This window comes from Bufo gargarizans, chromosome 6, assembly GCF_014858855.1.
Source record: "Bufo gargarizans isolate SCDJY-AF-19 chromosome 6, ASM1485885v1, whole genome shotgun sequence".
NCBI lineage: Eukaryota > Metazoa > Chordata > Amphibia > Anura > Bufonidae > Bufo > Bufo gargarizans.
Window position 1 is genome coordinate 357,009,182 of NC_058085.1, and position 15,240 is coordinate 357,024,421.

At 39.7% G+C, this 15,240-nt stretch overlaps 1 protein-coding gene across 1 annotated transcript in view; it reads right to left on the reverse strand.

Annotated features, from left to right (window-relative positions):
• Positions 1 to 15,240, reverse strand: part of DNTT (DNA nucleotidylexotransferase) — a 484,835-nt gene that overhangs the window by 112,608 nt on the left and 356,987 nt on the right. The window contains exon 10 of the mRNA XM_044299722.1: positions 3,189 to 3,272. Within this exon, the coding sequence (XP_044155657.1) occupies positions 3,189 to 3,272 (84 nt within the window). The remainder of the gene's footprint in view (positions 1 to 3,188; positions 3,273 to 15,240) is intronic.

Here is a 15,240-nt window from a genome sequence, read left to right on the forward strand (position 1 = left end):
AAATTGTGAATAAAAACTGAATGCAATGATGTGGAGATGGCAAATGTCAATATTTTATTTGTAATAGAACGTAGATGACAGATCAAACGTTTAATCCGAGTAAATGTATCATTTTAAAGGAAAAATACGTTGATTTAAATTTTCACGGTGTCAACAAATCCCCAAATAGTTGGGACAAGTAGCAATAAGAGGCTGGAAAAAGTAAATTTGAGCATAACGAAGAGCTGGAAGACCAATTAACACTAATTAGGTCAATTGGCAACATGATTGGGTATAAAAAGAGCTTCTCAGAGTGACAGTGTCTCTCAGAAGCCAAGATGGGTAGAGGATCACCAATTCCCACAATGTTGCGCAGAAAGATAGTGGAGCAATATCAGAAAGGTGTTATCCAGCGAAAAATTGCAAAGACTTTGCATCTATTATCATCAACTGTGCATAACATCATCCGAAGATTCAGAGAATCTGGAACAATCTCTGTGCGTAAGGGTCAAGGCCGTAAAACCATACTGGATGCCCGTGATCTCCGGGCCCTTAAACGACACTGCACCACAAACAGGAATGCTACTGTAAAGGAAATCACAGAATGGGCTAAGGAATACTTCCAGAAACCATTGTCAGTGAACACAATCCGCCGTGCCATCCGCCGTTGCCAGCTGAAACTCTACAGTGCAAAGAAGAAGCCATTTATAAGCAAGATCCACAGGCTCAGGCGTTTTCACTGGGCCAGGGAGCATTTAAAATGGAGTGTGGCAAAATGGAAGACTGTTCTGTGGTCAGACGAGTCACGATTCAAAGTTTTTTTGGGAAATCTGGGACGCCGTGTCATCCGGACCAAAGAGGACAAGGACAACCCAAGTTGTTATCAACGCTCAGTTCAGAAGCCTGCATCTCTGATGGTATGGGGTTGCATGAGTGCGTGTGGCATGGGCAGCTTGCATGTCTGGAAAGGCACCATCAATGCAGAAAAATATATTCAGGTTCTAGAACAACATATGCTCCCATCCAGACGTCATCTCTTTCAGGGAAGACCCTGCATTTTTCAACAAGATAATGCCAGACCACATTCTGCATCAATCACAACATCATGGCTGCGTAGGAGAAGGATCCGGGTACTGAAATGGCCAGTCTGCAGTCCAGATCTTTCACCTATAGAGAACATTCCATATCATTGCATTCAGTTTTTATTCCCGATTTGTATAGTTTCCCAACTTTTTTGGAATCCGGTTTGTACAATTGCACTATACAGAAATTATATTATAGGTATTTCACACCCCTGCCTCAATCAGTTTTTTTGGGGGGGGCAACTGGTATATCACACCAGTTGCAATTAGTTGTTCTAATACTGTTTGTCCTTCTGTATAGCTTCAGTATCGCAGCAGACCTGCATACAACTGCTGCACAATACAAATGCACTATAATATACTTTCTATGTTAGAAAGTATATTATAAGTATATTAAACCCTTCAGTATGTCACGCCTATCGATAGCACACCTACACCAGTCCTTGAAAGGAGTTTTGTGGCTCTATTAGGCTCCTTTCACACTAGCGTTCGCTGGTCCGCTCGTGAGCTCCGTTTGAAGGAGCTCACGAGCGGACCCGAACGCAGCCGTCCAGCCCTGATGCAGTCTGAATGGAGCGGATCCGCTCAGACTGCATCAGTCTGGCGGCGTTCAGCCTCCGCTCCGCTCACCTCCGCACGGACAGGCGGACAGCTGAACGCTGCTTGCAGCGTTCGGGTGTCCGCCTGGCCGTGCGGAGGCGTGCGGATCCGTGCGGATCAGTCCAGACTTACAATGTAAGTCAATGGGGACGGATCCGTTTGAAGATGTCACCCTGTGGCTCAATCTTCAGGCGGATCCGTCCCCCATTGACTTTACATTGAAAGTCTGGACGGATCCGTACTAGGCTATTTTCACACTTAGCTTTTATATGCTAAAATAATGCAGACGGATCCGTTCTGAACGGAGCCTCCGTCTGCATTATTATGAGCGGATCCGTTCAGAACGGATCCGCCCGAACGCTAGTGTGAAAGTAGCCTTAGCTAGCGTTTGGTGTCCCTAACAGTCTGTCCCTGCTCCACACAACCTCTCGCTACACTGGCAAAAGACTGAATGCTAAATGGCGGCCAGAGCGGGTTTATAGGGTAGGGGGGGTGTTCATGTGTTGAAACGTCTCAATTGGATGTCCTGTCCTACCTGATGGATGTGTCATCATGGGTCAAAGTTCAGCACAATGCAAAAAAATATGGCGCTGGCGGACGAGCAAATGACCGCCTGGCGAACTGCAAAGCCATCTCTATTTTTTTTATTTTTATAAAGCCATCTCTATTTTTGGGTCTGTAAATTTTTAGCAATTTACCACAGGTTGCGCAAAAAATATATATTGCTGCTGCCACACACAACAATAGTCCTTAAAAGGACTTTTGGGTCTCTGACAAGTTTTTTAACATGCAAAAATTTCAATAACAAAAAGGAAATTTCACTCCCTACACTATCTTACCCTTCTCCTGCACAGCTCTCTCTGACTAACACTGAGCCGAACATGTGTCATCAGGTGCTTTATAGCACCTGATGATGCGTTCCGGCCATCCAATCACTGTAATGCCAGTAATCTACATGGCTACGGCATTACAGTGAAGGGCAGTACTTACCTGCATGTTTATTGGCTGCGTAGCCAAGAAACGTGTGGGGAGGAGACTCGAGCATTGCGCTCGAGCAAATGCTGTATTCGGCCGAATACCGCCATGTGGCGAGCATCAAGATGCTCGAGCCGAACTAGTGTTCGGCCGAGCATGCTCGATCAACACCACTCTTTACCTTAGTGTTGTGAAGGAACTTGTCCTCCTGTGTGATCAGTTCAGGTTTTGTGTGTACTAATAGGACGGGGGCATTTTATTTCTCCTAATGATTTCTCCCTAGACAAAACGAGCCATTATAATTAATGAAAGGTTTTTATGAATATATTTATTTTAAAGTAATATTATTATTATTTTTTTCAGTAATTTTATATTATTAATTCGCGGAGAACCCCTTTAATAATATTTTTAACATAAAAACATGATTTATACGATAGGTCATCTTCTGATGACACATTCCCTTTAAGAGAATTTTTTTGCAATCATTAATTACATTTAACAATTCACAGAATAAAATGAGAACCAAGCAAAAACATACTTATTTCTTACTACCTTGGTTTTATCAAACAGAGCGTGGTTATCCAGCATCATCTTTTTCTCCTGGGAAGCATATCTCCGTAAATCTCGTTCAAACTGCTGTTAAGGAAAAACAAAGAACACATTTCATTTTTCTTAAAGCTATTGTACGGCTTATCAGCAGAGGTAATATGATGAGTTTCCACCAAACAAATGTCACAGAATATACAATTTCTGTCTTCACAGCGTTAGAATGTGGGTATTAGGGAAGCGGTTTAGATTATAGATGAGCATATAAACCCGGATTAAATACCATACCTGATAAATTGTCTGAGCTCTGTATTAAAAATAATTGGACTGCGAGGATTAACACTTGACAAGACGACGCGCCTCTTCACTCTTAATTTAGAACATTAAAAAGCAGCAATCGGAGGAGAGCCACAGTTATTTCATGCATTTTAATCCCATCTCATACCTACTTTGTGCATTTTCTACAAGGCTTAGAAATAAATCAGAATTATCCTGGTGTGATGTCTTTACTTGGTTAAATAATATTTTTCAGCATTTTAGCACTATTGCTATTTACATGCAAATTTTATTATTTCAGGATGATGTATTTGTCCTAATAGTCCTTTTTTTAATGGGATTGCCCCACGAAAAATATTAAAATATTTAAATTTTTGCAATCCAGAACCCAAATTTGAATACAGTTTTTTTAATAGTTAGCAAGTATACTGCGACACTTGCTGTTTTCCCTATTCCTTATTTCTCCATCCAGCTCAGTTACATCAATGAAGTGGTTGCACATGCTCAGTTCTATCCTCCAAATGCCACCAGCTGGATATTCTGTTAGAAGATGTGACAATTACAGAGAGAGAGAGAGAGAGAGAGCTGCAGCAGATAGTACATGTCCCTTGAGAAAAGACACCCCCAGAGAAAAACATGCCCATTTTTCTGCCAGCTTAAAATAAATATATATATATTTTTTTACATCAATCATGGGATGACCCATTTAAATTTGTACCTATAAAACTGGCTGACCTGTTACATGTGCGCTTGCCCCTAGGACACTGCCTGGTCCTGTCAATCAAAGTGCAGAGGGCGCAGCAGTTGCAGTGAGAGTTGAGCCTCAGGAAGTAACAGAAACACCCCCATTGCTCCTAGTTGCTCATTTGTATATTTTAAAACATTTTTCTCAGCAATGTGGGCACATATGAACATGGGACATGGGACTGCAGCATCCTGAAACACACTGCTTAATATTGCGATTGTGTTTCATGAAAATGTGCTTGTGCCTGAGTTCCCATAAAGTTGCACAGGGAGGGGGAGGTTCTAACAAACCTCCCAGTGCTGACTCCGTGCTGCACACTGATGAGAAGAAGAAGTAGGAGGAGAGTGTGATGTCTGAGGAAAATCTGCATCTCAGCAGCCATTTTGCAGAGTTCTCAAAACTCCAGAGTTAGTTCCATGTACTACCAGAGAGGGAGTGAGACTATTTGCAAAGGAAGGTAATTGTCATTTATCAGGCTCTAGTCTCTTTTGCATTAGGTGGAGAAATTCTAAGCCACCAGCTGCCCACTATAACCAAAGACAGGAGATAGTATTCCTATAGAGGATACAGAAGTATATGACTATACAGTACAGAAGATATAGTACATCCCTCCAGCCTGGGGAAACAAGGGATTGATTGTTATAGAGGAAAACTACCCCTTATGCAACTTTTGAGAACTAACTTGAACCATTGTAGAAGCTACCTTGTTGTAAATGACTTTTGCGCACATTGATGACCTTTTGTCAAGGTGCGGAGTGTGGAAAAAACCCCCACCATACAATGTAAAGGGATAAAGGGTAAGCACCTAAGCCAGGATGCCGGAATCAGGGAGCAGGTCACCTCCTATAGCGTCCCTAATCCTCACCCTAACTCTTCACCGTATGAGCGGACCTGGATGGTAGGACGGCTCATACCAGGATTCCTATGGCCCTGAGTCGCCCTGATAATCCCTCACATAGGAGCATGGGAGAGACGACCTGTTCTTCCCAGACATGGATGAACAGGAGTCTCAAATGGCAGGGAAAAGGGAAGCCCATACACAGCTAGAGGATAGGCAGGTAAGGACAACAAGACTACTAACTTACCTGCCGAAGCCTCCACAACTGGAACCCGTGCATAAGTACAGGAGCTCGAACACACAGTAGGTCACAGTACATACAACCCACACAGGAATCCAGCATACCAACTCTGCCAGAGCCCCCCGTGCTCACACAGTGCATGGCAACCCCAAGCAGCGCTGCATACAGGCTTATGGTTCACCCTTCCAGGAAACCAGCCCCCTCGCTGAGGAAGCACACACAAAGGGAAACGTATTGCACACATGCAGGGACAAACACCAACAACATCTCAGACATGCAACAACAAACAAGACATACAACAAACCTCCAACTCAAACCCACACCATAAACAACACACCAGGAGGGGAAGGAAGAGAAGGAGGAAAAACACATGAACTGGGAAGACCTAGATGACCTTGATGACCACAAGGGTGGCCCTCACTGGACAGATGAGAAAGCCATTAGCAGTGAACCACCAGCAAACACCAAGCCTAGAGGAACACTGAGCTACAAGCTTCAAGCAGAAGCTAAATAGCCCAAAGCGACCACATCCAATCAGGTAGATAACCCTTACAGCACCAGACAGGTGAAGGCTACAACTTAAAGGGGAAGTTCACACACCAGCCACCACAGCAAAGGCTGTGACACTTTTGGATCAGCTTCAGTAAAGTACAGAAAATTTGTTAAGGGAACTGGTATCCTTATTGTACAAACTTATCACCTCTTTGCACCTTACAGGGCTGGAGTCACGAACACCAGGGATCCTGCCTCCACGGCACCTTAAACTCACACCACCAAGGGCACTTCAACCACCATCCGGTGGGATTCCCTGGACAACAGAGTGTGCCCTGATGGAACTGGTGCTGTCCTTCAATTCACTGCACGCCGGCCCAGGGAGCGCTGCTAACCGTAAGTTAAACTACTACTACCCCCATTGGCCCACCAACACTCACATATTGCCCCTGCAGCCCAGTCACTGCAGGACCAACACAGATGTCGTCAGCTGCCAAGTGCAGGTCAACCAGTTCCATAGGTACAAATAAGGTGACAAATTAGGTGATAGATTTTATTTTCTCTGCATTCTGATTGTTTAGAGTCGACAAAGCTGTTTCTTGTCTGAAAGCACTTCCATTCTGGGCTGCAATGGATTGTTTGCACACGCTCAATGTTTGAAGTCCATGACCTCAAGACAGACTGAAATCTTTATGGAATAAAGGTGTGAGAAATGTCCATTCTCATATGATATTCAGGATGCCAATCTATGGTTTTGTTTCATGATATCTGGTAACTTTGTAGTACGTTGTCATGGAATGCAATCTTCTCCAGATGACATTGCCAGTATATTTAATTTCCTTGTAGAAGTAGCCAGTAAAAGATTTTCTGACAACAATGTAACCAAATATGCATGCGGGAATACTCAAGATTAAATACTAAGGCGATGGTGCCCAATTTGGGCCAAGTAGAAGTCCAGTACACTATTAACACCAATACTACCAGCTTGGACTCTAAACACAAGCAATTACCCATCCATGTATCTATGTAGGTTATGCCAAAAATTATCATAATCCCTGGCAACAAGCATTACCTCAGCCTCAGTCTGTTACTCTCTTTTGTTTGGAGTGGACTACAGTGTTTTCATTGCTGCTGTATCTACTTCAAGGCTCAATGGGGAATATAAATTTATGCAAATATACTAATTTTTGTGATATCATTGAATTGAAGAGAACAGGGTAACAAATGACAAGAAAAATGGTAACACCCAGTTGTCAATCCATAAATTTCTAGCAAGAATAAAAGAAGAATGTGAACACAAGAGTTTTAAGAAAAGGTGATGCTCCTGAAATGTTAGATTATGGTGAATACAAGTATCTACTGAAGTGGGCATGTCAAGAGAGATGACGGTATTGTTTGCATATTGGTATTTGTGTATGTTCCTCCACCATTTTCTATGTGTGTCAAGTCATACCTGGCGGATTGTATTGGCTCTAGAGCAAGGTGCCCGGTTTTGGTAACCGGGGACTTTAATGATGTAATGAACCTAGAGGAAGATAGATTTTCCAAGGACCATGTACAAACAAATAAAGATAAATTAACACTAAGAAGGGTCTGCCGGGAAATGGCATTGACAGACATTTGGCGATATCTGTATGGAGAAAAAAAGAGTATTTTCTTGTTTTAGTCAAGCGAATATAGTGATGTCTAGAATAGATCTAGCTTTAGCTAACCTTGACTTTTTAGATATAGTAACAAAAATGAAGTACATACAATCTCCAACCATTCTCCAATAGTGGTAACGACTAAAATGGGGCATTCTAAGAAGAAAACGAGAAGCTTCAGACTAAACCCCCACTGGATTAAGTTGGTTAAGGAGCAGGAAAATATAACAAATGAGATTCTGGAATTTTGGCTATTGGATGCTCCGTCGGCAGCTATGCAGTTTGTATGGGATTCTTTTAAAGCGTTTTTTTTCCTGGAGTTTATATAGCCAAAATTAACTGGAAAAAAAAAGAATATGCGGCAAAAGAACTAGCCTTAAAAAAAAGGGTCCAGTCCCTACAGGGAGAGATAGTCAATAATACGAACGCTGCTGTACAATTACAGTTTGAAGAAGCTAGACTGGAGTACAAAAATTATCTATTAGAAAAAGCACAACAACATAGTTTTTTTTTTACAGGAGCCAGCCAAATACTTCTCTCAGACAGGAAAACCTGGAAATCTTTTATCATCTTTGATCCAAAACCAAAAAAATATCAATAGAATAAAAAATATCAGTTTGGAAAATGGGGTGGTTACTATGTGCCCGGAGGAGATTGAGCGGCAGTTCGTTAAGTACTATAAAACCTTATATATAAATAACAATAAACAGCAGGATGGAGACATTGAAAAGTTCTTGGAGAACATTAATCTCCCTAAACTAACAGAGGAGGAATGTAAAATACTAAATCGGCCTATAGATTTAAAGGAATTATCTGAGGCTGTCAAGACCATCCTAGGAAATTCCTCTCTAGGGACTGATGGGCTCCCATTTGAAATCTATCGCCAGTATGGAGACATAATCTTGCCAATGTTACTATAGGTACTCTTAAGCAAAACTGGTGAACTCCCTTTATCTCTATCTGAAGCTGTGATCACACTTAGTTAGGGTAAGGATGAAAGAGAGATACAGGCATTTGACAGGGTGGAGTGGGAATATATCTGGAAAGTAATGCATAGGATGAATTTGGGCCAATACTTTATCAAGTGGGTCCAGATTCTATATAACCACCCCAAAGCTAGAATAAATATTAATGGAGTATGGTCTGAGCAAATAGAGTTGTATAGAGGAACAAGACAGGGATGTCCTCTTTCCCATTTACTGTTTGCTCTATTTATAGAACCGCTGGCAGCTAAAATTTGATCGGATGAAACGATTAAAGGTTTTGGTATGAATGGGACCTCTGATAAGATAAGTATGTATGCAGATGATATTTTCATTTTCTTGGAGAATCTAATATTGGGAACTAATATATAAGTTCAGCGATATCTCGGGATATAAAATCAACTGGGCCAAACCAGTATTGTTACCGCTTGATCAGGCACCCTTACCGAATTCTACAGAAATCAGGATATTAAAACCTATAGAATCCTTTGAATATTTGGGTGTAAAGCTAAGAGCAAGTATCCTAGACTTTACAAAACGAAATGACTCTCCTTTGTTGATTAGATGTAAAAGTAAAATAAGCGTTTGGCAGAAGTTTTCGATAGGACAAGCGGACAGAATTGCATTACCAAAATTTTGTATATTTTGGCAGCTTGTCTAGTTTGGATAGAGGACTGTTTCTTCAACCATCTGGAACGGCTGCTGAATGACTTAATCTGGGGAAGAAAAATGGGTAAAACTAAACTAAAAATATCTTTGGTTAGCGAAAGAGGATGGAGGGCTATCAGTTCCCTTTTTCCAGGGATATTATTTGGCCTCTCAAGTCCAGGGAAATAATATAAAATAATATCTAGAAAGGGGCTTTAACGGCCCAAAATATAATGTATTTAGCATATTAGAGACAGGATTTATTAAAAATAAAGGGAAAAAGTGCCCAATATGTCAAATGGTTGATTTGACTTGGGGAAAAATTAAAAGAATACTAGGAATCTTGAACACTTCACATTTTTCACCTTTGTGGTGTAATAGCAATATGAAAGAATTTCAATAATTGTAGAATAAAAGTATTGGGAGAAGTATGATATCATTTATGTATCACAGTTAGATAAGAATGGGGAAATAAGAGCACTAAAAGAGTTATGCCGGGGAATAAATTTAGACTCAATGAGTCGGTTTCGGTATTACCAACTAAAACATGCTTTTGAAGCTACACAAAATAGGGAATATTTTACCACAGCAAAATATGAATTTATAGATTTTTGTTATCAACGCACGATAACCAGGGTCACTATCTCTCAAGTGTATAGGATAATAAGGAAGGGGTTGGGTAAAATAGTAAAGTTTAATAGTGAGGAAAAATGGGCAAAGGATATAGGATTAAATACATTAGAATGGGGGAATATATATATAAAAATATAAAAGAGGGCAACGATTTCTAGTAATTTTAGGATAATTTACTTTATCCTCCCTGGTGGTACAATGTCTTCATAAATTTTGTACCCGGAGCGGTACAATTTTCCAGAGCTGCAGCCAGAAGTTCGCGCCGCGCTCCGGAAATGCGCGAACACTGTGTGCTGTCCACATCCATCCCTGCGTCGTTCAAATTATCTCATGTTTATCCCACTGCCTGCAGTGCAATGCAACCCCGAGCCACACTCGGGATTACCGCTAAGGAGGTTAATATTATCCATAAAACATATATGACTCCATTACTGCTAAGTAAGATTTACAAAGAATGAAAATTAAACTATTGGAAATGTAGAGAAGAGGCTGCCGACTTTTGGAGAGATGTTTTTGGTCTCCTAAGTGCAGAGTCCCTAGTATCCCTCTCACTGAAACCGGAAGTGGCTGTCCTGGGCAGTATCCCATTATCAATTAGGGAAAAAAGGGTCTGGATAAGAGGTCTTATGGCGGGATAAGAGGTCTTATGGCGGCAAGAGTTATTATCGCAAGGGAGTGGGGCTCCAAAAGAGCACCCAATATTATTGAGTGGAAAAATCTATTGGTAAAGATTGAGAGGTTTGAGGAATATGCAATAAGTAGCACAATCAGTCGCTGATGGGCGGTGCCGTCGCCCGGCCGGGGGTGGGGTGGTGGGGGGAGGAGAGAGATGAAAAATAATGTATACCCCTTAGGGGGGATCGTTTACCGTGCCCACCGAGACAGCCATCATGGTGTGGGGGGTTCAGAGGGGAGGGTGGACTTAAGGTGGGCGATAATTTGAATAGACAATGAGAGGTCTGAGCATAAGTAATATGGAGCTTATTTGGTAATCCTCCAAAATAGAACAGATTACTTACTATTTTTGTACTGCTTCTGTTTATAGTGATTTATAATTTAATATGATGACTGTCTTTGTAGAGTGTATATTGATGAACTCAGATTTTGTATTGTCAAATTGCATTTTAATTTTGTATTATGAAAGGAATAAAAAAAAATATATATATAAAAAAAAAAGAGAGATGACGGGGCCTGTTTAATGTGTTCTACTTGAACATATTTTCCAATACCTTAAAGGCTTGGACATTATCAAGCCGGTTATTGTCCTGTATGATATATTCTTTGAGACAATTGGTTTCTGCTCTTGTATTCCATATTGTGAAGTCTGTTTGTTGTATCAAAGTTGTATCAAAGTCATGAGAAATTACTTCAGTTCAGACTAGAGAAGTCAACAGTTCTTTTGATTTTTAATTTTGGCATAATTTTAGCAGGTTGTCCACGTCTAGGAGGTCTCTCCACTCTTGTTACCTACCCTTGTCCTTTCACAAGATAGGTGACATAGTAAAAATCCTCGAAATATATAAGGAAATTCTAAAACATTGGCTGGGAAATGGAAATGTTTTTGCACTAGCAGTTTTTTCTTATACTTGTACCATGTTACACGTGACAACCAAAAGAAGATGGGACTCTATAACTCTAAATGGCTCTCCAGTAAAGTGCTAAGGAGCAAAAATTACCCACAGGAGGATCAAACACAAAAAAATTAAATTAAATACAAATTCACTTTTGGTAGCACTTGGAGGTAGCTACAAACTATTAGAAAGACGGCAATGACCTAAGGACCTAATATATTTCTCTACTTCTAATTACAATTTTACAAAAATGGAAAAAATAAATTAAAAAACATTCATTGAAGACTTGTGTTCCAAGGTGAAAATCTCATTTAAAATGAAATTAATTAGCTGAATATTATAACCTCTTGATACCAGAGAGGCTTGCAGATTCCTGTAGGCAGTCCAGGGAGCAGAAATAGATGTTAATGATGGATGGTGTGTCACGGAGGCTGGGAAATAACTGCAAGACAATGAATTAATGTTTGCTAAGGGAAAATTAAACTTTCTTGAAGAAAATAATTATGAAGTTTTTGATGATGGTGATGAGTATATTGTATAGGGGATTAGGCTGCTATTCGCAAAAGGTACTTAAAGTAAATACACCATGCTTGCAAACTTTTGAGAGGTGGTATCTTGGTGCAGAAACATTTTTTCCTGTCATTGACAACTCCCTTTTATGAGGACAACCACATGTTCCCATAGGGACACCCTTATTTGTTAACCTACTCTCCCCATTTTGAATTTCACTCAATGCAGATTTGGGGCTGTGTTTGATGATGCAGTATCCAAGAGATTTCTATGGTATAACAACCAGAGGCATAACTCTCTATCAAGACCTTCAACTATGATGCATCATTTACAGCACTGGTTTTCTTAGAGGGACCTTTTGGCCTCCTTAGCCTCAGGTACTGGTTGTTACTACCCTTAGTTCTCCAACCCTATATGGACAGTAACTAGGTAAGTAACTTTACTAAATTGCATAGGTATTTTAGTTGTTAAGCCTTTCTGTAAAGCATCATATACAGCATGGAAGTCACCAGTACTTCGGACAATCGGAATATTTACAATGAGACATCCCCCAGGTCTTTGAGAAATCAGTGTTTCTAAGAGAAAACATAATTAGTGAAATGGACCCTCACTCAGGGTTGTGACCCAGCAATGTATTAAAGGTTAGAACTTAGAATAAACATGATTGTGTAAGTACATTAGGTCTTAGATGTAGAAAACAGGAAAGGCTTACTCTTATCTACAGGATATGCCATAAATGTCTCATAGATGATGGTTTTAACTCTGGGACAAGTTAAACTGTTTTCAAAACTCCCACAAAGAGAAAACAGACTCATAATTGGCCAACTTTCCATCCAGTCTTGACATGGGTCAGAAGATCCTGAACATAGGTGTGGGTCCCAGAGGTTAAACCTGCATCTATCAAGCATTTATGGCATATCCCGTGGATAACATAATTATCTAAGGTGGAAATACTCCTTTAAGCACTGTCCTAATTCATTCTATGTCTTAGGACCTCATCAACAATAGAGTGGTGTAAAATGTATTAATCTTGACCATAGTGCCAGTCATGGCGGAGATAAGTTCAGAGGAGAAAAAAATAGAACCTAGAGGGAGTTTATTTTTCATTTCATTTTCTCCTTTGCTATACTAGAACAGTCAGGTTATGTAAAAATATACTACATCCACATCGTCAGTTTTTAGGGTTTTTTTGCCAGTAAAGGCAAACTATTCCAAAATATTAATAAATGTGACTTATTCCTATATGTTAATATCCTGTTTGTGGCTCTTGGCACTGAATTCTGACCTTCTTCAAGCTTCAGATTGTGTCTATCTATCTATATCCCAGGTTCCCAATTCATACAAAAATGCTAAATATGGCAGCATTTCAGAAAGTTCCTGTGATAGGACTGAAACACCGCCATTTTCTGTATATGGAAGAATAAATAAACTTTTCTCTTTTTGGAATTCTGCAAAAAAAAAAAAAATTGTGCATAGATAGAGCCTTTCTCAAGACTGTTGAGCTGAAACGTCGCGATCACATAGTTGAATAAAATACCTTTTGCTTACTTTCTTGCTTTTTTTTTAATCTGTATCTGATATAGTCAAGGCCCCTTTGGGTTGCACCTTTTTTTTTATTTTATTTTCCTTTTCTAGTGTTGTCATTTTTGTGTAGATAGATAGATAGATAGATAGATAAGAATATGTAAGCAGCACCAGAAAAAAATTATTGTGGGTGCAAAATCCTTCAGAGAACATGATTTAAAATTTCCACAAAATATAACAAAAAATTTGAAAGCATACAAAAAATAGTGAAAAAGCGGTAACCTTCTTTGCTATGGGTGAAAAAATAAGGTCACTTCTTTTAACTATATTCGGAGTGCTGCCTCATTTTCTATTTTAGTAAGATAGATAGATAGATAGATAGATAGATATGAGAGATCGATAGACAGAAAGACAGATAGATAGATAGATAGATAGATAGATAGATAGATAGATAGATAGATACTAAAATACATAAAAATAAGATCACAGTACAACGCTGCACTGATTAAAATGAATATTTCACTGATTTTCTTCCCCTCCTTCCCTAAACAAACAGCAGTTATCCTTATTTCGATGTAAATAACTATGGAAATTGATTGTGGAAAACACAATATCACTTTTGCTGGCTCATGTTAGTTCTGCCTGCCTGCTCTCCTCTAATTGTGGAGTATATTCTGCTTATTACAGCCTGCACAGTTCTGCATCTGTTTAGGGGAGGGTGCGATTCTGTACATGTGCAGGATTTCATTTTTATGGAGTAAATGATAATAACATTGTGTAAGACAGAGCTCTAGAGGCACATTCCATTTCCTCTTGCAAGAACTTACAATTTAATCAGGGTTTCTTGATGGTAATAGAATGGGGTATATACTGATTGCCTTATAATTGTGTTTCTAAACAGCGCCTTGTAATAACATAAGACAAAGATGGGTTGCACCAGGTATGTCCTAAATGAAAACATATTTCTTCTACACAGGCAATTTTTCATGTGAAAGTCATTTCTTTAGTCAGCTTCACTTTACATTATAATATTCTAGGGAGTGAGAATGAAAAATACTGTATTTCTTTCTGTATTTGATTGGGAATATGTACAGTAACAGAATCAAAGGGGGTTAACTGGTCTACAGATATTGATGACTGGTTTTCAGGATAGGTCATCAATAACAGATCCAATGTTATTACAGTATAAGTTTTCTAGATTATGTAGAGCTGTGAAGTGACCCATAAATAAATTTGTGAAGCTCAGTGTTACTTGGGTACTCATTGTGGTACCAACTGCTACATCGAAAATTTCACTGTAGAAGAGGAAATAATTGCTCAATAATATGAGCTCAAAATTTCTCTGGTTTTCCAGGATTCATCCCTGAGGAAGTAATGAATGCATTGCAGTCCAAGTGATTGCTTAATATCTAGAGTGACCAAGATGTAATCTTTCTGGTGTATTGTTGCAATCCCTGTATTGGTTTTCCAGATCTCTAAGGTAGCTGTGGAGGGAGGTGACCAATTACTCTAAAATGATGTCTAGATACTGAGGCAAGTTGTTGTAAATGGAGCTTATACCTGAAATTATTGGGTCACCTGGAGGGTTAGCTAAGGATTTGTAAAGTTTCGGTAGATTAAAAAAATGGTTTGGAAGGATTGTTGATCACAAGGCATTTTTTGTCATGTTTTTGTTAACAGAGAGTCAGAAAAAAATGAGGAAAAGGGGAAAAGGGTTGTCCAGTTATATGGGGCTTAAGTGGATTATGGGAAGTTGAAAATAAAAATACAAAAAACAGCTCTCCCCTTATTGGTCCTAACTCTGTTCTCCACTGTTCTCCACCTACTGGTCCTAACTCTGGTCCCCACTGCTCTCCACTTCCTGGTCATGGCTAAATACAATGGGAATGCCAACATTAACAGTGCAGCCAGTGATTAGCTAAGCCTTTTCTGGTATCCGATTGTTAACGAGTAA